This window comes from Phytophthora infestans, genomic scaffold (assembly GCF_000142945.1).
Source record: "Phytophthora infestans T30-4 supercont1.175 genomic scaffold, whole genome shotgun sequence".
Taxonomy (NCBI): domain Eukaryota; phylum Oomycota; class Peronosporomycetes; order Peronosporales; family Peronosporaceae; genus Phytophthora; species Phytophthora infestans.
This window is the reverse complement of record NW_003303584.1, coordinates 72,065-95,056: the sequence shown is the minus strand read 5'-3', so window position 1 is coordinate 95,056 and position 22,992 is coordinate 72,065. Positions and strand designations below refer to the sequence as shown.

Genomic DNA, 22,992 nt, shown 5'->3' with positions numbered 1-22,992 from the left:
ATGACTGCAAGCAAAAATATGAAATGCCTTGATAATAGTAATATGAAAAATAATATTGTAAGTTACATTAGTACAGCAGTACTACGAAGCCTAAAACATCATTATATATCCAATAAGTACTAAAGTTCGATTATGAGTCACCAAAGCCTAAACTTTTTTCAGCAGCTCCTACGACGATATAGTACGTGTGTGCTCATCGGTGCCTTCTACTAATGCTAACTAATGCACACAGACACACACAGGCAGCGCCCTTTGCGTGGCCTTGCGAACCGCAGCTGAAAATGAGAGCAAAATGAAAGTTCGTTAAGTACGATGTGTAGTCCACATACAGTAAGTACAGCACATAATATCTGTTTTAGCCAATGGGGGTCGCCTTCGCTGCGCTCGGCAGCTTTTTAGCGAATCGACGCCGCCTTCGCTGCGCTCGGCAGCCAGTAGAACGCCCGCATTTGCGTTACATGAATTAACCCTAGCCGCGGACGGACTGACGGACTGACGCAGAGCAGACTCCACTAGGGGGGTAAGACTAGCCGTTCGCCGCCGCTACGCGGCGGAGGTGGCAGGCTGTAGTCCCAGGGGAACTGGGCTCACGCCTTCGCTGCGCTCCGGCGTAAACATGTTTTATGTAAACGTTATGTACTAAATGCATATGAAATTGAACATTCCTACTCCGAACCAAAGATCTGCCTGTAGACAATGTTCTGGGCGTAGACCCCATCCTCCTCCTCCAGCTTTGGGTACTCGACCAGCGCCTTGAATCTTGATCTTGAAGTAACTCGCGACATCGCAACGTACAGCTGCCCGTGGGAGAAGCAAGGCGTAGCAAGATACAGCCCCAAGTACTGCACCGTTTGTCCTTGCGCCTTGTTAATCGTCATCGCAAAGGCCGGTTGGACAGGAAACTGCTTGCGTCTCAAATGAAACGGAAAGCTCCGAATGTCTCCGTCACTGATGAAAACAATGCGGGGAATCAACACATGTTGCCCTTGTCGCTCACCGGTCATAATTGTGGCGTGGATGACATGTGGCTTAAGGGCCACAATTCGAAGCCGTGTTCCGTTGCACAGCCCTAGATCTGGATTCAGGTTCCGCATCATCATGATAGGCATTCCTACCTTGAGGGTCAATTTGTGGGGAGGCATTCCACTGATATTCATCGAGTGGAGTACCTCCTGCTCGAAGAAATTGCCGTCACCGTCGTCTTGTACAGAGTCGGAAGACATGTATTCCCGCGCCTGTCCAGTTAATCGATCGGTCACCGCTTCATTGATGCGGTGCACGATTGCGTTCGTGGTCGTGAGGATCGTTCGGTTAGCGAAATACTCGTCGGTAGCAACCTCGGGGTTATTAATCTCGCCATACATCTCGTCGATGATCCGATCCATGCCTCTTGGAATAACGCCCGGACGAATTTCCTGGTCCTCATCCTCAGGCACAGGTGGATTCTCAATCAGCATATCGCGCGGGATCTTCATGTAATCGTTTCCTAGGGAAGGGTTTACATCATGCCTTCCCTCCCCGACTTGCAGCAGGAACTCGGAGAACGCAGCCATTTCCTCAGCAGTGTCTGCAGTATCAGCTGTGCGCACTCGCATGTTTTCCGTAAGACAAAACGTCTGGAATTGGGGCCACAGCCTAGACGACTTGAGGCAAGCGTCAATTGTCTCGACGGGTGTTCCATTCTTAACGACCGGGAGAATCTGGCGGAAATCTCCCGAAAGTACAAACACTTTCCCCCCAAAAGGCTCGGTGTCGTTGTCAAGTATGTCCCGCAGTGTTCGGTCTACTGCCTCGAATGCGTGGCGATGGGCCATAGGTGCTTCGTCCCAAATAATTAAACTTGCATGCTTAATCAACTCCTGAATGTGGGAGTTCTTCCTGATACCGCACGTCGAGCTCTCGTTCAATTTCAAAGGGATCTTGAATGTAGAATGAGCTGTCCTACCACCCATGAGCAAGAGCGAGGCAATACCGCTAGACGCCACAGCGATGGCGATTTTCCCCGAGAGTCTGACTTTGGCCAGTATGTTTCGAAGCAGTGTAGATTTTCCAGTACCACCCGGGCCATCAACAAAAAATAGTTTCTTGCCTTCCTCCGGGCATTCAACCGCTTCAATAATCTGGTCGTAAACCACCCGCTGACTTTCGTTTAGCTGATCTTCTGTGTTTACAATCGCCTCCAAAGCTGACGCATCGTATCCAGTGAGCTCACGTCGAAGTAATCCGTTTTGGCGAAGCGCTTCACGAATCAATGTTGGGAACGACCCCAACTGAGGAAGCTCGTCGAAGTCAGCTACCGCATACCCACTCGCTTGAAGTAGTTCTTGAATGCTCATCAGCGTTTCAAATTCGACCAACGCCGACTTGAAGGGGTCCATCAAAGCCTGATGTTTGCGTGCAAAGTCTTGGGAAAGATCCGCGAAAAACCGATCCCATAGAACACCAACATTTGCTGGAGCTGAATACACCAGAATGGTGACGAAGAGCTGGCGTAGTTGATACGGCATTTGGAACTCAACCGCTTCCGTCAAACACGAAACCCACTCGTTGTCATTCTCCAAGTAGCCAGCCTCCCGCGCCGCAATTTGGAATGTTGGGCAGACAATTCCGTTAACCGTTCTCAAGTCTTCAAACGACGTTGGACCTCTACGCTGACAGAGCAGTAGCCGAAGGTAGAACCGCTCCATATCTCGAGGAGACACGTGAATCATGCGACCAACAGCAGCTTGATACTGTTTCCGGCGAACCCACCTTTTCGGTTGCCCTTTCTCCGGCGCTTTCCAGCAGAACTCTTTGGGGATATCCTGATACAACATCGTCCTGGCAATATGATTCTGAGGCTCTTCACTCGCACACAACTCAAAGAATCTGGTCAGCATCGTGTGACTACCACGTTCCAAAACCGCCTCCGGGTTTTCCGTCTCGCGAAAGCAAATTGTCTGGCCTGACTCGAGATGAGCCGTCAGCTGTGTCACCGCATGGGTTTTCCCCTGAATTGTGAAATCGAGCAGGCGCATGCAAGCTTCCACCGGAGAAATGTACCGGGCGCTCAAGAAACGTAGAATCTCATTTGGTTCTCGACGCGCACTCTGCTGCCCTCCTCGGACTTCTTCCACAGTGAGTATAGCCATGTCGGGTCCTTTGTACACATACTTGTACAGGTATTTAACCGCAGTAATATCCGTGCACACTTCGACATTGATGTGGCAGTTGTACTTCTGGGATAAGTACGGGTTGTACGGTACAACCCACTGGTTGATCGTAGCATTGTCGTATTCTCTGCCTTTGAACTTTAGAACACCTTCTTGCTGTCGACGTCGTCTGTACACTGGATATCCATTGGCATTGGCTTGTGTAACTTCTGCTAAGGGCTTCGGATATCCTTTGGTGCACTTGCCGTCCTTCATACACGCGCAGGAAGGGTTTGCAGGCCCGCATGGACCATGGAGCATGCATGACATGACCGTCTCATACAGCTGAGGGTTTGTATCCTTATCTGGGATCTCAGCGCATACCATCTTGTCTACGATCTCGCGCGTTCGAGGTTTGTCTTCGTCAGCCAAAATAACCAGTACGTGAGCGTGGGGGAGGCCTCGTTTTTGAAACTCGACAACGTAAATCCGCGCGCGCACTCGTCCCAGAACGCCTTGGTTTAAATCGTCAAGCGTTGCTTGCAGTTTCTGCTGCCACACGCGAGCCACGATGTCTGGTCGATCTTGAGCTGTCTGGATATCGGAAGGTATCGCTTCAAGAATCTCGTCCCACTTAGGGTTGCACGTTTCAGTCAGGAAGACGTCGGGCCGTCCATACTCCCGAACAATTGCCATCGAATCTTGATACGACTTGTACATGGACCGCGGGCTACCCAGGTGCGAAGCCGGTAGTATGATACGCTTGCCAGCCTGATTAAGAAAGTGGGTTGGTCGTGCTCTACTGCCTCCGTCCCGGTCCGGGTGCACCAATCTGTTCTGGGCCCGGTCATATTCCGACAGCAGCACTTCTCCTTCCGCCAGAGCCAAAGTATCCTCATTGAGCAAAGCGTCTTGAACACCCCTGTATTGATCGGCGCGAAGTGTTTTCTGATTGTCGGCCACCCAGCGAAGCTGTTCTTGCTCACATTTTGCACGCTGATCTACACACCACTGTTGAAATAGACGCCCACCTTGGTGGAGAGCGGACTGATCATCCACTTTCTGATGAAGGCGGAACGCGACGTGTTCACGAAGCGACATCGCCTTCTTGTTTCGATACTCAGCACCATTCGCGAACTCGTCTGTGTAGGTCCAGCCCTTCTCTCCATATGGAAGGAGAAGCGGGTATTGGAGTGGATCGTAATCGGCGTGAGTCTCATACAAACGTAGCAGCCTTTGATCGCGTGTAAACAGAAGTAGATCCCGAGGCTGAGCCAGATTGCCATCCTCAATGAGAGTCGCAGCCACTTCAGACACAGTGGGGCGGTTATGCGTCCTTGGTCGCGAGGAGTTATCATGCAGACGGAAGACCAAGTCTACTGGAGTCTCCGTGTTGTGTTGACGCACTTGCTGCCCAAAGTGGAGGAACCGTTGCGCTAATGGGTTGTGCTCTGCCATCATTTTCTCGATGTCTAGTAGTGCAACACGATCCAGATCCGCGAATATACCAAGACGTCGCTCCGCGCGGCGTTGCATGTCTGGATCCACAATGTAGATCTGCGCAAACTTGGGTGCTACTCGCGCGCCTGTCCGACGGTCTATGTGGGGGAGGAGAGATCCTAGGTAGTGCCCCATAGCCCCTTGAATGCGATATGTGTACACCCCGTGTGTACCGGCAACGCTCTCGTCTTGATGCACATTTTGAAACGATCGGTTTGAGCACGAAGCACCAATCGATGTAAACGCGAAGGCTTGGTTGTAAGCACGAATTTGACGGCGGAACTCGGGATCTCCGTACAGCTGAAGCAGCTTCCGTGGCGCGGGGTGCAGTGGAGGCAGCTTTACCCTGCCTGCCAGACAGCATGATATCGCAGACTCGCCAGGCCATTTCCAAGCATTGCAGATCGGACAAACGTTTGTGGCCGGGAGCTTGTGGCGACTGTTCACCACGTCGTTACCCGTTATCATGGACGCATCAAAATCTTCAAGGGATATTAACGCGTGTCCATGACGGGTGCATTGGCGTCTAGTGCGCACCCGCTCGAGCTCCTGCAGGCGCTCTTCTTCTGTCTGGCGGGATCGTCGATCCGCATGTCGTTGCCGGTCTAGCCCACGTTCGGCTTCCCGTTCATGTTCAGACTGCTCCGCTCTGTGTTCTGCGTGCTGCTCCCTGTTAGTAGCCCGAAGCGCGGAAATATCATTTTCATCCATCAATTGTCGATTCTCAGCGCGAGCCAGAGTGTTGATCTCTCGCTCGCAGTCCCGGTCGTGTTGGCTCAAACCAGCACGTCTTTCTTGTAGTCGGGTTCTCTCTTGCTCGCGTCGTTCGTTAAGTTCCTGACCGCGCAATTGGGCTCTACGGGCGCGTTTGCGTTCAGCGTCTTTCTTCCGAGTACGATCACGCTGAGAGAGCGTCATATTGGCTCTTCTGGTACGGGCCCTCTCAGCATCCCCGGCACGGCGGCGGTCTATGTGGGATAGTGTATCGCTGTTTCCGCGAGCGCGCTGCCCAAGCGAGACAGGGGTTCGCTCTTGAACAGTAGCTTGTAGTACGACAGGCACTGCCAATGAAGCCACTTCGGTGGCACCCGCTATATATGCTGCCTCCATCTGGGCCGCAAACCGGCGCTGATGTACCGCAGGATCGGACTCTTCCGTCTTCTCCTCCTCCTCTTCAATGCGATCAGCCGGAACTTCCGCCGCTTCTGTGACGTCTGGCTCGTCTTGGTGTACGCTGAGGGCCTTCAGCTCTTTGTTCAAGTCGTATCGTTTCTTCCTGTGCTTGGTCTGACGTCGTTTTCGTGCATCCTTTTCCTCTCGCATGGGTGTCGCGTTAATGCGTTCGTTCTCGTGCAGGGCCTCCTCGAGTTCCTCGCGCGTCCTCTTTCGCTTACTCCGAGCCATAGTTCTGCGAACACGAAAACGTGACGCGTTAGACAATGTCTAAGTACACCGCACGTAGCAGTAGTTTTCATAAAGTAGTGTGTTCGAATATGCGTACTACCCGGGATTGCTTGCCCCCATCAAGGTTATCTCCGATCACTTATCCCACAGTCACGAACCGTGAGGCCCGGAGCGGTTTTAGTTTGCAAATTGTGCAGTCGAATCTTCAGGGTTGGGTCCCCGGATAGTACTGTAGCTTGAGGTGCGATATCCTTTTGCCAAAAGGCGGCCGTTAATTGCAAAGGCTGGTTATTGATAGGCTATTACAGCCCCCATCCCATCTGTCGGTTAAAAGAGGCCAGTTACGGTACCCCTCCTGACCAACTGCACGCACGCAATGTGCGTGCCCATCAATAACCATTAACGACCGGCTCAACTGGTTCGCTGTCGGGTTTGCGGTCAATGGACCAGGTGCCAAATGTGCTCTCGCGCAGAGTGGGCGGTGGGATAAAGCCCCAAGAACCTAGAGGGCTCTGGAACTAAATCCCCATAGCACGGCTACCTACTTGCAGGATAAAATCCCGCAAGTTATAAGCTACCCCCTAAGCAGCCCCAGGAACCTCGGACTATCTGTGTATGTGTGTCTTGCTAGCTACTAATGTAAACTAACATGCATACACGCAGCGTACCTTGAGTAACGTGGCGTTCCGCGGCTTCCGTTTTGAAAATGGGGGCAAAATGAAAATTTGAACTGTGCATTTTAAGTACGATGTGTAGACCACATATAATATGTACACCACATATTGCAATTTTAGCGAATCGAGGCCGCCTTCGCTGCGCTCGGCAGCCAGTAGAACGCCCGCATTTGCGTTACATGAATTAACCCTAGCCGCGGACGGACGTACGGACGGACAGACAACACACTCCACTAGGGGGGTAAGACTAGCCGTTCGCCGCCGCTACGCGGCGGAGTGGCATGGTTTGTTGGAGATGAGGTGGCCGCAACTTTAGTGCTTCTTGGTGTCGCGTACTTTGTGAGCGTCGCTCACCCCAGTAGGTCTTGGCTTCGTGTATTTAGCCACTTACCATTCCGTAGTCTCATGTGGACCCGTATAATAGCGTGGTTTGGTACCCCGTACTACAGGTTGGATGTTATGTTCTTCAGTGGCCGGCGCTCTTTCCTGCTCATCCCGGCTTCGTGGTTCCTGCTCATCCAGGGCTCACGCTGTTCAGCGGCTATGACCTCTCTCTTGTGGGTTCATGCGCTTTAGTACGGCCTTTTCGTAAATGCTAACTTTTCTCTGTTCTCAAACGTTTATGTGGGTTGCGCTGGCTTCGTGGTAGATACTATTTCGTGGTCGTTGGCCTTCCATCGCCGGTGCTTTAGCCGAAGTGTGCTATTCCGTGGTTTGGTGACTGCATGCAGTCGTGTTGCTCCGTCGCCCGTGTATCGTGCTCTCCAGGTGAGGCTCCATCGACCGCGCTATCACGATATCGTGCAATCGCGGTGTGGTTTTGCTGTATATGGTATTGTGCCCGCGTAGTGCATCTGCGCTGCCCGCGTTATTGTGTTCTACAATGGCATCGTGCTCCACGGTGTACAATCGTCACCCCAAGCCCCCCCCGTGTAATTTGTGGCTGGGCCACCGTCCGTGCAGTTGAGTTCTAATGTACTTCTGTCCTCCGTGGCTCGGTAAGCTCAGGTTCAACACTGGTATCGATCTCCGCGGCTCGACGATTTTCTGACTATAGCTCCGCGGCTGCGTTCTCCCATGGCATAGTGGCCCAGACCATACTATCTAGTTATCTTGTGGTGTCCCGGTAGATCTGCCGTTTGTGCTTCGTATTTTACCGTGCTTCGTGGTCTACGTGTTGTATCGTAGGTGATTTCCGTGCTCTGTAGCAGCTACGTGCTCTAGCCCGGTTTTAGGTAGAGAGTCAAACAGAGTCCGTGACTCTTAGTGCTTTCATAGATTTACATGCTAATTGCATCGGCCCGCTTCCGTGCTTTGTAGCTCTGTGTCCATATTTGTTTCCCCTCCATCGTACATACTGTTTCGTACTGCCCTACAAATCCAGTTCGATAAGCTCGCACCTTCTCCTAGGCTCACGCCCTGTCCTAAGCTCCCATACAACGCACCTAAACACGAAAGTAATTGTGACCAATGGAAAACATTTATTTTTAGCCAATCAGTTTTTCTGGTGGTTACGCGGATGTTTGTTGCGCTGGCGAGGTTTCCAGCGACGACGGCGGCGATTAATGCGCTCCTGGACAACGCGCCGCGGCGGTTGTGGGGGGCCCATAGCGGCGGCAACTAAGGCCAGGCTTTGTTGGCGCGAATCAGTGGCTGGCTTCGGTTCTGGTGTGCGTGGGCGGTGCTAAAACGCCTGGCTGTATGGACCAGAGGCGCACGCGATGCACCTGCGGGCACCCGCTCGAACCTCGCCCTGTGCGAATGCATCCCATGCTAAGAATTGTTCGCAACAGGCGCACAGCCGGAGCTGCAGCCCTAGACCGTCTGGCTCGAGCGGGGGGTGCACAATGACCGCCTGGCACGTCGAGCACATGGGAGGTAAACGCTCCATTGGAGAAATGTTTTATTAGAAACATTTTTATCTAATTAGTAATATTATTTTTTAAGTATTAAACTAAGTATTTCGAAGTATTGAATTACTACTTTGCTAAAATGCGATCCAGTGGTGTCGCCAGGGCCTAAAAAAAATCAACAGCGCCTACGACGATATAATAGTACCGGTGTGCACGTCGGCGAAGCCTACCAATGCAAATTAACCCGCACACACGCAGCGCCCTTTGCGTGAGGTGGCGCTCCAGCGTTAAAAATGGGGGCAAAATGAAATTTGAACGGTGCAGTTAAGTACGATGTGTTGACCACATACAGTGTGTACACCACATATTGCAATTTTAGCGAATCGAGGCCGCCTTCGCTGCGCTCGGCAGCCAGTAGAGCGCGCGTATTAGCGTGAGGATTATTAACCCTAGCCCGTTACGGACGGACTGACGGACGGACAGACAGCACACTCCACTAGGGGGGTAAGATTATATTGACATATTATGTCAACGATCGCTACAGTGTGCAACGATAAACAATGTAGCTTGTACTTCGAAGTACTACATACCGTATACTACGTAGTAACTAGCAATGAAACTTACACACCATTACAGAATTATAAAGACGACCAAAGCAAGCGTAACTCGCAGTTCACAAATCTGGAATGAGAGTTGCGCTTCAAGCGCTGATTGTATTCGTGGACAAATACTGTACGGTGCACATTATAATTTACAGACGACTATTATATCCGCAATTAGACCGGTGCAATGTAAATACTTATGCTTGGGGCTGCATTCAAGAGGAAACATATATTGTTTGAGTTTTGATGAGACTTTCTGATGTACTAATAGTACAGTTTTGTACCGGTACTGTGTTTAGTAACGTCTTTGTTGAATCGTAAGCAGGTGGTGTCTACGATTCTATCTTGACGTTTGACTTACAGTGATATATACACTAGCCGACTGCGTCCTCAGCACCCCCATTTCCTCCAATCGTCTCCGCCTCACCTGGCCCGAGAAGGTAGCCATCCTCGAGAAGGCTGCTCGCTCACCTAATCCGTCGTATAATGAGCTAGCTGAGTGGATCGCCTAGGCGAAGACCCTCGGCAACCCGTACAGCGTCGACCAGCTAACTGTACTGCTCTGGTGCGATGCTGCATTGTCTAAAGCTAGCGCTTCCACGATTCAGCACTGTTGGAATCACTCTGGTCTCATTCAAAAGTCGAATCTTCAATTTATCCTAACTTAATTCAATATATGCACATCATCTCTTTCTTAATTTATATCAGGCGTTCCTTATTCAGGCAGATTTCTGTACTGTGTTTAGTAACGTGTGTTTAGTAACGTGTATGTTGAATCGTAAGCAGGTGGGAATCGTGCTCACGATTCAACATAGACGTGCGCAGACAAATGCCGTGTAAGCAGCTCGAATTCCACGTTGGCAGTACGTGATCACTGGTTTCGCCTTGTCAAGATGGAAAATGTCCATGAACACCTTGTCGAGCTCTTCCTTGGTCTTGAACTTTCCGTTCTGAGTGAAATCCACGCCTTCCATCCAATTAAAGTTCACAGCTCCGGGGACGTGACCAGTCCGTGCGTTGCCGTTGGCATCCTCTCCCCAGTACTCGCCAGGGGATCTGGCGTCCACAAACTGCGTGGAGGGATCAGCGATCCCTTTCTGCACAGCTTTAAAGCCGACAAGCTTCTTAGTGTCCACAGGTTGCATCCAGAGATCTGAGGGCGTTTCCCGGGCTTCAGGTTCTCCTGTCTCTACTGTGTTATCGTCAGAAACCCACTCTTTGACACCTCCGTCCAGCACCTTAAGTTGCTCGAGTGGGAAGCCATAGTGACGGAAGACCCACCACATGCGCGTGGCCTTGAGACTCATTTCGTCGGCATAGAACACGAGCGTCGCGTGTTTGGGGACTCTCAGCTCCTTCACCACGTCTGCAAATAGTTGTGAGCTCACGACGCCCGTGGACTGCGGCGTCGGGTCCTTGAAAAAAGATGATGCCAATGTGAGGGGAAGAGCGTCGGGGATGTGGCCACGGGGATACGAGGCTGGGTGGTTGCAGTCAAGAAGCAGCAGCTCCGTGTTACCAGTCTCCTGAGTGTTGCGCACCCATTTTGAGTCGACTAGAGCTGAAAAGGATCGATTTGATGCAGCGAAGCGGCGCACAAGCTGAGAACGAGCATGCAGCAACAGCAGCATAGTGTGATAAATGGACAAGTGGAATGATAAACGTGTCAATTACAGTTAATTTGGACAGAGCCACATACTATACTACTTTTCTTTTAATACAAACTAGTACTACTTCATAGTACTGTGTTTATTAGGTCCTGAAAAACTATTGGTAAATAGTGTTTTTAAAAACAATTTTCATGAAACGACGAGTTTTGTGACTTCCACCTACTTCAAGAAATATCTAAATATTATCGCTCTAATAGTATTGTGCACCACTAGTAATGTAAGTAGTACAATTTGTATTTTTACACACAATATGGATAAAAAAAATTAAACCTTTTTACCTAAAGCGAAGCGTAATTCACTCATGAAGCGCACATTATTATAGTGCTGAGTGGTTAATCATACTAATAATTGCACACGCTTGGGCGTGGTGGGCAAATGAGTACGTGCATTTTGACCTAGGTCGTTCGGCCCAAAACACCCGCACGTAGTTCGAGTGTGGTCCATTATGTCATTCACAAAGCTGTTTAGAGTGTTCATTTGAGGGGGCGGGTATTATTCATAACCTTTCATTGATATGGAATGGGCCTTGCATCTCACTACATGTAGTTATCCTTGTAGCAATGTGTTGCCGTATCTGTCGCGCTACCACGTCTACGCTGGGGTGCCGTAACATCGTTAGATGCGTGCAGTCTGAAATGGTAGATACAGCTGTGATATCAATTCCAAGTGCTCGATACAGCGAGATGTCTGCGCTCCACCGCTGCGTCATGTACAAGTCAGCTTGGAGCCACACTGGCGGCTGTGAACTGGAACACGCAGTCTCCACTTCCGCCGTTGTGTACGGCTGGTACATCTCTTCCATGGCGCAAAAGTGGATATAGTTGTCTCCTAATGGACGTAGCAGGGCGTCTCCGAATGCTTCATTCGTATACTGTTCAATGCGAAGTCGAGTCGCAGTCGCTTCCTCCTCGGTAACTTGCTTGGAGCTCGGCATCTCGAATGGTAGGCCGTCCAGCAGAATAAGAGGCACAAGTTCGTGTCCCTCTCTCACCGCTAAGCGTGCTACTTCGTGGGCTACACGGCAGCCGAACGAGAAGCCTCCGAGAGCATACGGACCTGCGTTCTGACGAGTACGGATACTGCAGCGGGGCTGCCGTAGCTTTAGCGTCAGAGGAAGACGTTCGACTCAAAGAGTCACTAATACTAAGTTCCTTATCCAAAGGACACTTACAGCCCAAGACCAGGGCTCAAAGTTAACAGCTTAACTTTTATGCTTCAAAACCAAAAGTCTTTTATTTACTATTATTGCGGCCAAGCCGCCTAGGGGTAAATGTATCTCTTTAACTATCTAGCATAGTTAAACCTAATCAAATGCATAACGTGTGGCTTTCAGCCAACGTACTGAGAGACCTTGTTAACTCTCCAACTTATGTACTGAGAGTTTGTTAACTCTCCGGGTACTTCGTACCCCTGTGTGCTCCACACCATGTAACCCCGTTACACTCTCCCCCACTAAGATGAGAACATTCCGTTCTCGAAACTCTCCTCAGCGAGGTCACGTCTTGTTAAGACGGCGGAGGTTACTACACCTCACACCAGCGTTGTACAGCTCCGTGAGCTCACAAACGCCTACGCATCGTTGATGCCCAACTTCTCGTCGTCGGCCCACGGCCCAATGCTCCAAGCGCAGCGCGCATCTTGCTCTCAAGCGGTCTCAGACCTACGCTCGCGCTCCGCGCCTACTCCAAGAGCTGCAAACCGCTTAGAGCAATGCTCTTGACTCATTCGAGTCGTCGACAACAGCTCAGCGGTTGAACACTCGCTTCACAAGCGATAGGTCGGTGGTTCAAACCCACTAGGGCACAGCCCTCTCGTTCCATGAACGATTGTTCACGCTTGGACAAGCTTAAGGGCAACACCCTTTTAGCTCAATGGTTGAGCGTTGGCTTTGAGAGCCACAGGTCGGTGGTTCGAGCCCACCAGGGCACAGCCCTGTCGTTCCATGAACGATTGTTCACGCTTGGACAAGCTTAAGAGCAATCCGCTTTTAGCTCAGTGGTCGAGCGCTGGCTTTGAAAGCCACAGGTCGGTGGTTCAAATCCACCCGGGCGCAGCCCTCTCATACCATGAGTAGTCCGTTCTCGGACTGACGTACGGGCATCGCCCTTGTAGCTCAATGGTAGAGCTCCGGCCTGTCAAGCCAAAGGCCAGTGGTTCGATCCCCGTGCGGGACACCACTTTCGCTGTTACAGCGCATCCACATTTGGATCATGCTCATCGAGCAAGTTGTTTCAGAACAACTATGCGTCTATCGAGACGCTTGTGCCTGAACCTTGTTCAGCACAGCACGAAGCACCTGCTTCCTTCGGGACCATGTCCCTAACACTACGAGGTCTCTCCACCTCCTGCTCCCGCTGCGAGCACCGCTCATACGTACGAGCTGGCTGCTGCAGCCACTGGTCAGAGCCTGAGCTCAACTACTGACCTCATCGCTCCCCACTCTAGTGGGAGGCGCCCAGCGCCTGGCGACGCTGTCGCACGCCATGGTGGCGCTTCGGCACATGATGTGCCCGGTCGTAAGCGTCAACGACGTCAGGGCAATCTTGCCGGAGGATAACCTCAAACTCCCATGAGTTCTGTGAGTGAGGGTAACCCCTCCACTTTACTAAGTACTGGGTACGACCCTGGCGTCTACGCCACGCCACAAGGCGTTCCACGTGAAAGTGGAGCTCACCATGCTCATCGAGCAGAGCAGGAGGAGGCCTTGCCTCAGCTGGGCTCTCGCGGGGAGAGTCAGCATTTGCCGGAACGGCGTCTGCGTCCATACGACGCCGGCGTCCACGACGCGAACGTTCACCGCCCATCGGTCGATCTCGAAGAGATGATCCACCTTGTGGATAGGTTAGAGCCACCACTGTTGACTCACAACCAGGTCTCGGACCTTGAGCGTCCAGCTGCTCGGCTGAACGTTCAGCTTGCCTTGCTCCTGCATCTCGAGCACTTCGCTCCGCGACCTGTGGCTCTGCCACATGCTGTTGATCAGCCATCAGTGGATCCACCACTTGCTGTCGTTCAGCCTCCCGTGGCTCTACCACCTGCTGCCCTGCAGCTGTCCGTGGCCCAGCCACCGCTGGTGCCAACGCCTCCGCGCTCACCTGAGCAGGGTCTTGGTATGGCTTAAGCAAGCCGACATAGAAGACCGGATGCGTGCGCATCTTCTTCGGAAGGTTGAGCGCATACGCTAGGCCCTTCCTGGCCACGACCTTGAACGGTCCTATGAACCGAGGTCTTAACTTCGTCTTGAAGACTGCAGACACTGCATGAGTAGGTAGGTTTTTAGCGTTTAATAAAACTTGGTCACCGACCTCAAACCTCTCAACATTGCTTCTGCCCTTGGCATCTGCATGTTCCTTCTGCGTGTCTTGGCTTTCAGCCATAGCGTCGCGTACTTGACGCATTACGCTCAGTCTCAAAGAGACAAAGTCATCGACTTGCTTGCGAACCGCAACAGGGCTGACATCAGCTAGCCGCTCGGCTATCCCTCCCCCACCAAGCCCTGAGCCACTGCGTGGCGGCGTCAGTGGGACGCGAGGATTAATCAAGCCGTTCACATAGAACGGAGTGTAGCCTGTCGAGGCGTGCACTGCATTATTTAATGCGAACTCAACGAGTGGGAGCATCTGGCTCCAGCGTTTTGGCGCCTCAGCGCATACGCTTCGGAGGGTATCCTCCACAACGCGATTCACGCGTTCGGTTTGACCATCGGTCTGCGGATGGTCCGCCGTGGACATGTCCAAACGAGTGCCGAGCACTCTGAAGAGGGACGTCCAGAACTTCGCGGTGAAGCGCGGATCTCGATCCGAGACAATTGCCTCAGGCAAGCCATGTTGGCGAAAGACTCGGTCTAAAAACAGCAAAGCTGTACCTTCACCATCAATGGTGTCCGGCACTGCCGCTAAATGAGCCATCTTGCTCAATCGGTCTACAAAGACCACTATACCTGTGTTTCCCGCCTTATCCTTGGGAAGGCCAAACACAAAGTCCATACTCATGGACTGCCAGCATCCCTTGGGGACAGGCAAACTCGCCAATGGCGCTGCCGTGCTCGGCGCGGACTTTGTCCGTTGACACGTCTCACACGTGCGTACATAGGTGCCGACCCACTTATACATCTTGGGCCACCAGTACATCGAGCTCACCGAGCCATAGGTCTTCTCCCGACCTAAGTGCCCGCCCACGGGCGTATCATGAACCTCATAGAGGATTCGATACTTTAGATCCTCATCATGAGGAACGACTACACGAGGGTTATCCTCAGAGTCGGTGCTGTAGTACAGCAGGCCGCCATCGAGTGAGTATCGATGCAGCCTCGCGCGTAAGCGCCCAGACAATTCCTTGTCAGAGTCTTTAAACTCGTCGCTCCCAAGAGCCCGTAGCAGCGCTACGCACATGTCGTCTTGTGCATACGCTCCGCGTATCAAGTCAGGCACTGACGACGTCACTGTCGTGACATGAGCTAACTCGTAGTCCGGCCTGCGCGAGAGCGCATCGGCCACTACATTAAGCCGCCCCGGCTTGTACTTCACCTCGAAGTTATACTCGGCAAAGAAGGAAAGCCATCTTGCCATTCTCTGAGAGAGATAAGGCGACTGTGTCGCAGTGCGTAACGACGCATGATCAGTAAAGATCACAAAAGGCTTAGAGCCTAGCAGGTGTACCCTGAATTTGACTAGAGCATACTTCATTGCAAGTAGCTCTTTGTCATGAACTGGATAGTTCTTCTCTGCAGCTTTAAGCTGGCGAGACTCAAACGCGATCACGCGTTCACGCCCTTCGGCGTCTGCTTGTAGTAAAGCACAACCGATTGCAAAATCAGAGGCGTCACAGACGACGCTAAACGGACTATCCGGGTCCGGTAGCGCAAGGATCGGAGCCTGGAGAAGGCTCTCCTTCACAGCCTCAAAGGCTCCGTCGTGCTCGACGTTCCAGCACCATGGTGCGTCCTTCTTAAGGAGATCTGATAATGGCCGAGCCATCTCCGCGTAGTTCGCACTGTACTTGTGCAAGTAATTGGCTAAGCCTAGCCACTTGCGTAAGTCTTTTTGGTTCTTGGGAACCGGCCAGTCCACGATGGCCTTGACTTTGGCAGGATCTGCCCGTAAGCCACGCTTCCCAATGAAGCACCCGAGGAAAGGTATCTCCTCCGCGCCAAAGACGCACTTGTCCAAGCTGGCATACAACTTATTAGTGCGCATGCACTCGAGCACCGCTCGCAAGTGGTCAATGTGGTTATCCACGTCTGACTTTCCGTGCTCGGCACGACTATGGACGAATATATCGTCAAAGTACGTTTGAGCGTACGCCCGGTGGGGCCTAAACAGCTGCGTCACAAGACGATTGAACGTTGCTGGTGCGTTCGACAGCCCCTGGGGCATCACCAGCCACTCCCAGAGCATACCGCTCGGAGTACTCACCGCTGTCAGCGGAACGTCGCTCGCTCTCATGAGCAATTGGTAGTAGCCATCGACCAAGTCGAGCGCGCTGTACAGCGTACAGCCTACCATGTTGTTCTGCAGAACATCCTTGCGAGGAATCGGCGTTTGCGCCGGGATAGTGGCCGCATTTAGCTTGTTAAAAGCATGAACAATGCGCCACTTGCCGTTCGGCTTTCTGACACAGAACGTGGGTGTCGAGTGCGGAGACTTACTCTCACGCACCATCCCTGCCTCGTGCTTCGCACGGAAGAATGCGTCAGTGACGTCACACTGCTCTCTCGGCAAAGGCCATTGCCTTGTTACGCAGTATTTGGTTCCAGGAACCAGGTCAATCTCATGACACACGCCTCGATCCGGAGGCAGGCCCGTCGGTGGGTCTTTTGAGACAACGTCTCCATACTCCTTCACCACCGGGTAGAAGGGATCCGAAGGATCTTTGAGGATCGCCGATCCACTTCTTGCGCTCAGCGCCTTCTTGGTGTCCTCTAGGACCGCGTCGTCCACGACGGATGAGGAGTTCAACTCCTCCTCAGGTCCCAGCAAGACCACCTCGGCTAGCTCGCCTGCCTTTAAGGCTTCGCCGAACTCGGCAATGGACATCTCGTCCAGCTCTAGCAGAGCATCTGCAGCGGGCAGAGTATCAAGGCTGATATCGCCTTCTACCTCCCCCGTCACTCCGTTCACGAGTGTATACAGCAATCACGTGGAGCATCACCGCTCGTCACGTTGGACACATCGTCCGACGTCGAAGACGTCACAGACGCCCTGCGTCTTCTTCTCCTCTCCCTCCGCGACCGAGCCCGGCCGGATGAGGGCGGTGTGGCGACATCTCCGTCACCACCACCGGGTGCAGCAGCACCATCACTCCTCGAAAAGGATACAGTGTCTCGCAAGACACTCGGCTGAAAGCCAAGAGGTTCTTGACCTTCACACAGTGAACTAGGTGTCACTTCACCTGCATCTCCTGGGCCACGCCCATGATGCCTCGACTCGCAGTCGACCGCGACCCTCGGGTCACGCAGCGGTAGGTCATCGACCAGATTCATACCACTCAGTGGATTACGCGCCACTCCGCGCTCGTCCTCACCAGGACCCAGCAGTTGGTCATTGACCTGACCTGCACCGCTCCGCGGATAACGTGCCGCACCACGTACGCCCTCAGGGCAAACAGCAACCTCGTTGCTAACAATTTCGGACATACCAATGTCCAGCACTACGGCCGCCTCGGCCTCGTGCTCGCGCCAAAAGCGCTTCTGCTTCCTAGCAGAGGTGGGTTCATGACTCACCAAAGCTCCACTAGGAGCAGGGTGCGACGCACCCAGCGTTTTCGACTTCCAGTCGATCCATGGCTCATGACGCTCCAGCCATGCCATGCCAAGGATGAGGTCATACCTCGCATCCAGGTCTAAGACCAAACAGCGTTCCACGCTATCGAAGTTCTCAAACTTCACTCCAAGGTCGACAGAGAACTTCGACACAGTTACCAGTGTCCCCGTCGCGAGACGGACAGAGATCGTATCTCTCGTTGGCACTTCCAGTGCCTCAGCATACAGCTGACTCCCTTCCAGGGTGGAGCGACGGGCGTAGTTGCCCGAGGCTCCCGAGTCAATCAAGACTCTCCATGGCTTTGCAAAGCCCTTCACGTTCGCTTGAACGACCAGCAAGCCCGGCTTGCACACACTCTTCTCGTAAGAGAGCTCAGCTCTCTTCGGGGCTGAGCCCCGTTGCCCTCTACCTCTTCGAGGCACAACAGAACTCAGTTCTTCCCCAGTAGGCCGCCCCGCGCCTACTGGGAGTTGCCGTTTCCCGGCGATGACCCGGAGGGTTGGCTCGCCGGAGCCTCGCGCTTCTTGCGCAGAGGGCAATAGGCCCTCAAGTGCTTAGTGCTATTGCACACAAAGCATCGGCGGATGCCGGCGCGCTGCTCCGCAGCAAGAAGCTCCGCTTCTTCATCTTCAGCATAGCTGAGGTCCATCGGCTCTGGACCGCTCGAAGAGCTTGCGCTACCAGCGCTCCAACCAGGTCGCGCCGACCTGAAGTTGTGCTCGGCATTCAATGCCACATCCACCGCCTCTTCAAAAGAGTTAGGGTGTACACGGAACACTTCCGTTCGAGCTGCGCTCACACGAAGTCCCTCCATGAACACGGTCACGCTGACCAGTTCCGGAAGAGGGTCCGCCGCCATTCCGGCGATAAGAGCTCTCAACTCTTGGACATAGTCCAATAAATCCTTCTTACCCTGGCGGGTAGCAAGGAACTTAACCGGATACGGTACGCCTGATTAGGCGGCGCGAACACGCGCGAAAGCTGTTGCTTCAGCTGATCCCAAGTGGGAAATGCAGCGTCAACAGACGTGCCGCACGTTAGTGCCCATTCGCGAGCGCGACCTCCAAGCCTGGAGATAGCCAGCGCCACGCGCTGATGCTCAGACTGGAGCAGGGCCGATCCCATGGCCATCTCGACCTCACGGGTCCAGAGAAGGAGATTCTCTCCATCCTTCCCCTCGAAGGTTTTTACGCTCACCATGAGCGGTTTCAGTCTCATAGACTCTTCACGCGTCATCGACGCCGCCGCCGTTGCGGCGCTCATCTTCTCTTGGACATGCTCCAAGAGCGCGTTCTCGTAGCGGGAGAACGATTCCAGCCTGGCTGTGACCGCCTCTGGACCTTGCGATGCAAGATGAGCCACGCCCTCCGGGCCAAGCAAGGACATAAGCTTAGTAAGCGCGTCCTGCTGCGCCGGGGGCAAATTCGCGAACACGGGGTGTTCCATCCTCGCAGAGGATATAGTCAACCGACTCAGGAGCGGGATTGACTACAAGTGCTACCAAGTGCAGCGGGGCTGTCGTAGCTTTAGCGTCAGAGGAAGACGTTCGACTCAAAGAGTCACTAATACTAAGTTCCTTATCCAAAGGACACTTACAGCCCAAGACCAGGGCTCAAAGTTAACACCTTAACTTTTATGCTTCAAAACCAGAAGTGTTTTATTTACTATTATTGCGGCCAAGCCGCCTAGGGGTAAATGTATCTCCTTAACTATCTAGCATAGTTAAACCTAATCAAATGCATAACGTGTGGCTTTCAGCCAACGTACTGAGAGACCTTGTTAACTCTCCAACTTATGTACTGAGAGTTTGTTAACTCTCCGGGTACTTCGTACCCCTGTGTGCTGCCCCCTCTGTAAACTCCGTTACATGATAATATTTCCAAGTAGATTTTAGCGATTAGTTCTCCAGGACTAGAATATTGCGGAGTTGGGTTGCTTGAACTCCGACGACCGCAAGCGGGCAATTTGTCGAGCTAGTTCCAGCAGGTTCCAGACAGTCCCGTCAGCGTCATGAAAACAAGGAAAACTGTGCGTGTATTCTTCGCTGTGGGCCAGTTAGGTGGCACTAGCGTCTCCGATGTCCACTGACGTAAATCCACCATCGAAGCTGCAGCCCTTCGAGCCATTTCAGGCAGCGATGACGTGCGGAAGAACTGCTCAAGGGCTAAGGAGAGTCCCCGTGCTTGCGCAAGAGCAATCGCTCGGATAGCCGCCAGCGAATCGCCACCCAGTTCGAAGAAAGACTTGGACATTAAGTTCGCTTCGAGTTTGTCGTCCATGTCTTGGTCACCATCCACAGGCTGGAGCTCTAGAGCCTGCATCCACACCTGCCGTAAAATGTCCGTAGCTAACTGTACTGTAATAGTAGACTCTTTCTTTTGTTCTCCAGGACGAGAGTCTGTCGAGTTTGAGCCAGCCCAACTTGCGAGCGTTCGAAGATCGATCTTCCCGTTTGGTGTGCGTGGCCAGCTACTGACAACTTGAATCGACTGAGGCACCATGTGAAGTGGAAGGTGCTGGTCAAGATACGCGCGTAACTCGGTTAAATAACCGTCTCGGACCGATAATTCGTCGATACTCTCAGCTGGCATGACGAAAGCTACGAGCGTCGACGACATTTGCCGTTGCTTCTGACCGGGCGAGGTCAACTGAGGAACTGAGAGCACCTCAGCTGCCTTGATGCTTGAAGAGCGCAGTAGAATGTTGCGCACTTCTTGTAGCTCGCCTCGCATCCCATGAAGCTTCACTTGTGCATCTGTGCGTCCGAGAAACACCAACTCGCCACTAGGTAGCCATTTCACCAAATCCCCAGTTTTGTACCATCTTCGTGTTCGCTTCTGAGCTAGTGACGCGATTTCTTCGAGTTTTTTGTGAAGAACGAACGAGTTCTCGGTGAGTTCTGGACGACGCCAATAGCCACGAGCCACCCCTGCTCCACCAATGTACAACTCACCAGGGACGTTCACTGGAACGAGTCTTCTCTGAGCATCCAGCACTACCACCGGATGCTCGTCTATCGGTTTTCCGATGGGTACACTATGAAGTCCTTGAAAAAGACTTGACTCGTTCTGCATCGCCAGTTCTCGAGGCATCCGAAAAGCTGTCGAAGTTATCGACGCCTCAGTGGGTCCGTATTCATTGACAAGACACGTAGAACAGGCCGGGTGTTTCTTGTAGAATTGACGTGCAAGTTCAATGGGAAAAGCCTCACCCGCCAGTATAACGTGCTTGATGGAAGCTGGAAAAGTATCACCGTTTTCACTCATATAGTCCACGATCAGCGAGAAATATGACGGCACAAATACACAAAACGAGATGTGAGGAGCTTCCAGCAGCACCTTTCGCATGTACTGCAGATCGTGGAGCCCCTTTGGACGAGTGATTCGTGCGCTTCCGCCAACGAGTAAAGGCGAAAAAAGTTGAGATAACGAGCCGTCCAGAGTCGTCGATGTGCTCTGGAGGAAAACGTCACTTGACGTCACTTCATACGTGCGTACTGTCCACCAAAGAGTTGTCATCAAAGCAGCGTGAGGCACCACAACGCCCTTCGGATTACCTGTCGACTAATATTTATGGTTAGTAAAAGAAAGGATCACAATAAGAAAAAAATACCGTACCCCAGAGGTGTAGAGGACGTAAGCAGTTGCTGTATCGGAGTCTCGCTTCTGTCTCTTCAGAAGCCTCGATTCGCTGTCAAACTCGTCATCTCTTGCACATCCATCGCTAGACGAGGTTAGACGATCTACATCTTCGTAGTTTAAAACTCGTGGGGCAAGTTCTTCCTCTGACTCTCGTGACGACACAAACGCAGCGATCTCTGCGTGTTTCCGTTGCGTGATGATCACTTGAAGTTCGCTATCACGAGTCATATAACGCAGACGCTCACGAGGAAACTCGGGGTCAAGCGGCACAAAAACTGCCCCCAACCGCAATATTCCGATCATGGCTGCAACATTTTCCACTCCTCGATCCAAGAGCAGACCGATATGAAGCTCAGCGGAACAACCAGAGATATCCAGCATGCACAAGGCTCTGGTGACGCGGCAGCTGTACTTCCACAAGTCCTGGTATGTCCACTGCGTGCCCTCAAAGTGAAGGGCTGGGTGATCCGGGGTTTTCCACACTTGAGCAAGCAAACATTCGTCTAGAAACTCTGAAGGCGGTCTAAGTAAAGCTGGAGGCCTTGGCATACCCCATACAGAGACAAGCTGCTCTCGTTCGGACCTGGAGAGCATGGAAATGGCTGGAGATCTCACTAAAGCAGTAGGAGAGCTCGTCACTTGTTCCATTAATGCCAGATAATATCTCGAGAACCGTTCGACCGTCGATCGCATAAATCGAGCCGTGGGGTACTCTAAGGACCCCTCTAACACGCGCTCTGTACCTCCGTTAAGGCGACGATATCTCATGGACAACATGAGGTCGAATTTGGCAGACTGATGTGGTAATTCTAGCTCCGTGTACGTGGTACTCGACGTATCCTCACTTTGTTCCCAAGAAAACATAACCTGGAAAAGTGGATGTTGCCATCGTCGTTCAATGTCGTCGTTGCTGTGAGCTGAAGCACGTAGGTGTTCCAGAACCTTGTGGAAAGGAATCTCCATGTTGTTGTAGGCGCCCAGCACAACTTTGCGAACATTTTTCAAGAAACTCTTGAAATCTTCATCTCCTGCGAATTTTCCGCCGAGACGCAACGGTAGAGTGTTAACGAAGTATCCCATGATGTCCTGCAACTCAGCAGCGTCTTGTCCGGACGAGGGAGCACCGATCACAAAGTCTTGTTGACCAGATAAACGCTCCACTAGCAAGTAGAAGACAGCGAGGAGACCCATGAAGATACTCGAGCTCTGGGAATGACAGAGATCTGAGAAAGCTTTTTGCAAAGCAGATGATGACCTGAACACGACGACGTCACCTTTTGCTGTGGTCGCTTCTGGTACGGTGGACTCTTGACCGTCAGGTGTGTAAGGGTCCTCCTTGTCAAAGGGAAGCTCAAGTAACAGAGGCACCCCGTCTTCTGTAAGTTGCTGTGTCCAATACTGTAACAACGGCGCAGCCACACCGGATCGCATTCGTGAGCGTTGCCAAACTGCAAAGTCTCGGTACGTCAAGTGAGAGGCACTAGATGTCTTCGTCTCCATGTTCTGCACGATCCCTTGTATTGTAACGTGATCATCGTGCAAAAAACGCTCATAGCGTTCGAGAAAATCGCTCCAGAAAAGCTGACTGGAGGCTGCATCCGTGACGATATGGTGCAATACTACTGCAAGGATCCATTGCGAGGTGGATTCCTGCTCAGAGCACGTAATTGCATACACCCGAAGCGGTGCATGTCGTGCCAAATCAAACGGTTCGTCAGATGGTTTTTGCCACAAAAGAGGCAAGTTCCGCGTCGAA

General features: G+C 52.4%; 3 protein-coding genes across 3 annotated transcripts; all 3 read right to left on the bottom strand.

Moving 5' to 3' along the window:
- Positions 1-665: 665 nt before the first annotated feature.
- PITG_23190 (helitron helicase-like protein) lies at positions 666-6,035 on the bottom strand (the record flags this gene model as incomplete). The annotated part of the gene is made up of 1 exon (XM_002895449.1): positions 666-6,035. The coding sequence occupies one exon, from the start codon at positions 6,033-6,035 to the stop codon at positions 666-668; it is 5,370 nt and encodes a 1,789-aa protein (XP_002895495.1).
- Positions 6,036-10,035: 4,000 nt separating this feature from the next.
- Positions 10,036-10,795, bottom strand: PITG_20657 (uncharacterized protein; the record flags this gene model as incomplete). Its single annotated transcript, XM_002895448.1, has 2 exons — positions 10,036-10,048; positions 10,107-10,795. 2 exons carry the CDS (start codon positions 10,793-10,795, stop codon positions 10,036-10,038), a joined length of 702 nt encoding a protein of 233 aa, XP_002895494.1.
- Positions 10,796-19,519: 8,724 nt separating this feature from the next.
- On the bottom strand, positions 19,520-22,427 carry PITG_20656 (AMP-binding enzyme, putative; the record flags this gene model as incomplete). Its single annotated transcript, XM_002895447.1, has 3 exons — positions 19,520-21,158; positions 21,213-21,739; positions 21,980-22,427. 3 exons carry the CDS (start codon positions 22,425-22,427, stop codon positions 19,569-19,571), a joined length of 2,565 nt encoding a protein of 854 aa, XP_002895493.1.
- Between the last annotated feature and the right edge of the window lie 565 nt (positions 22,428-22,992).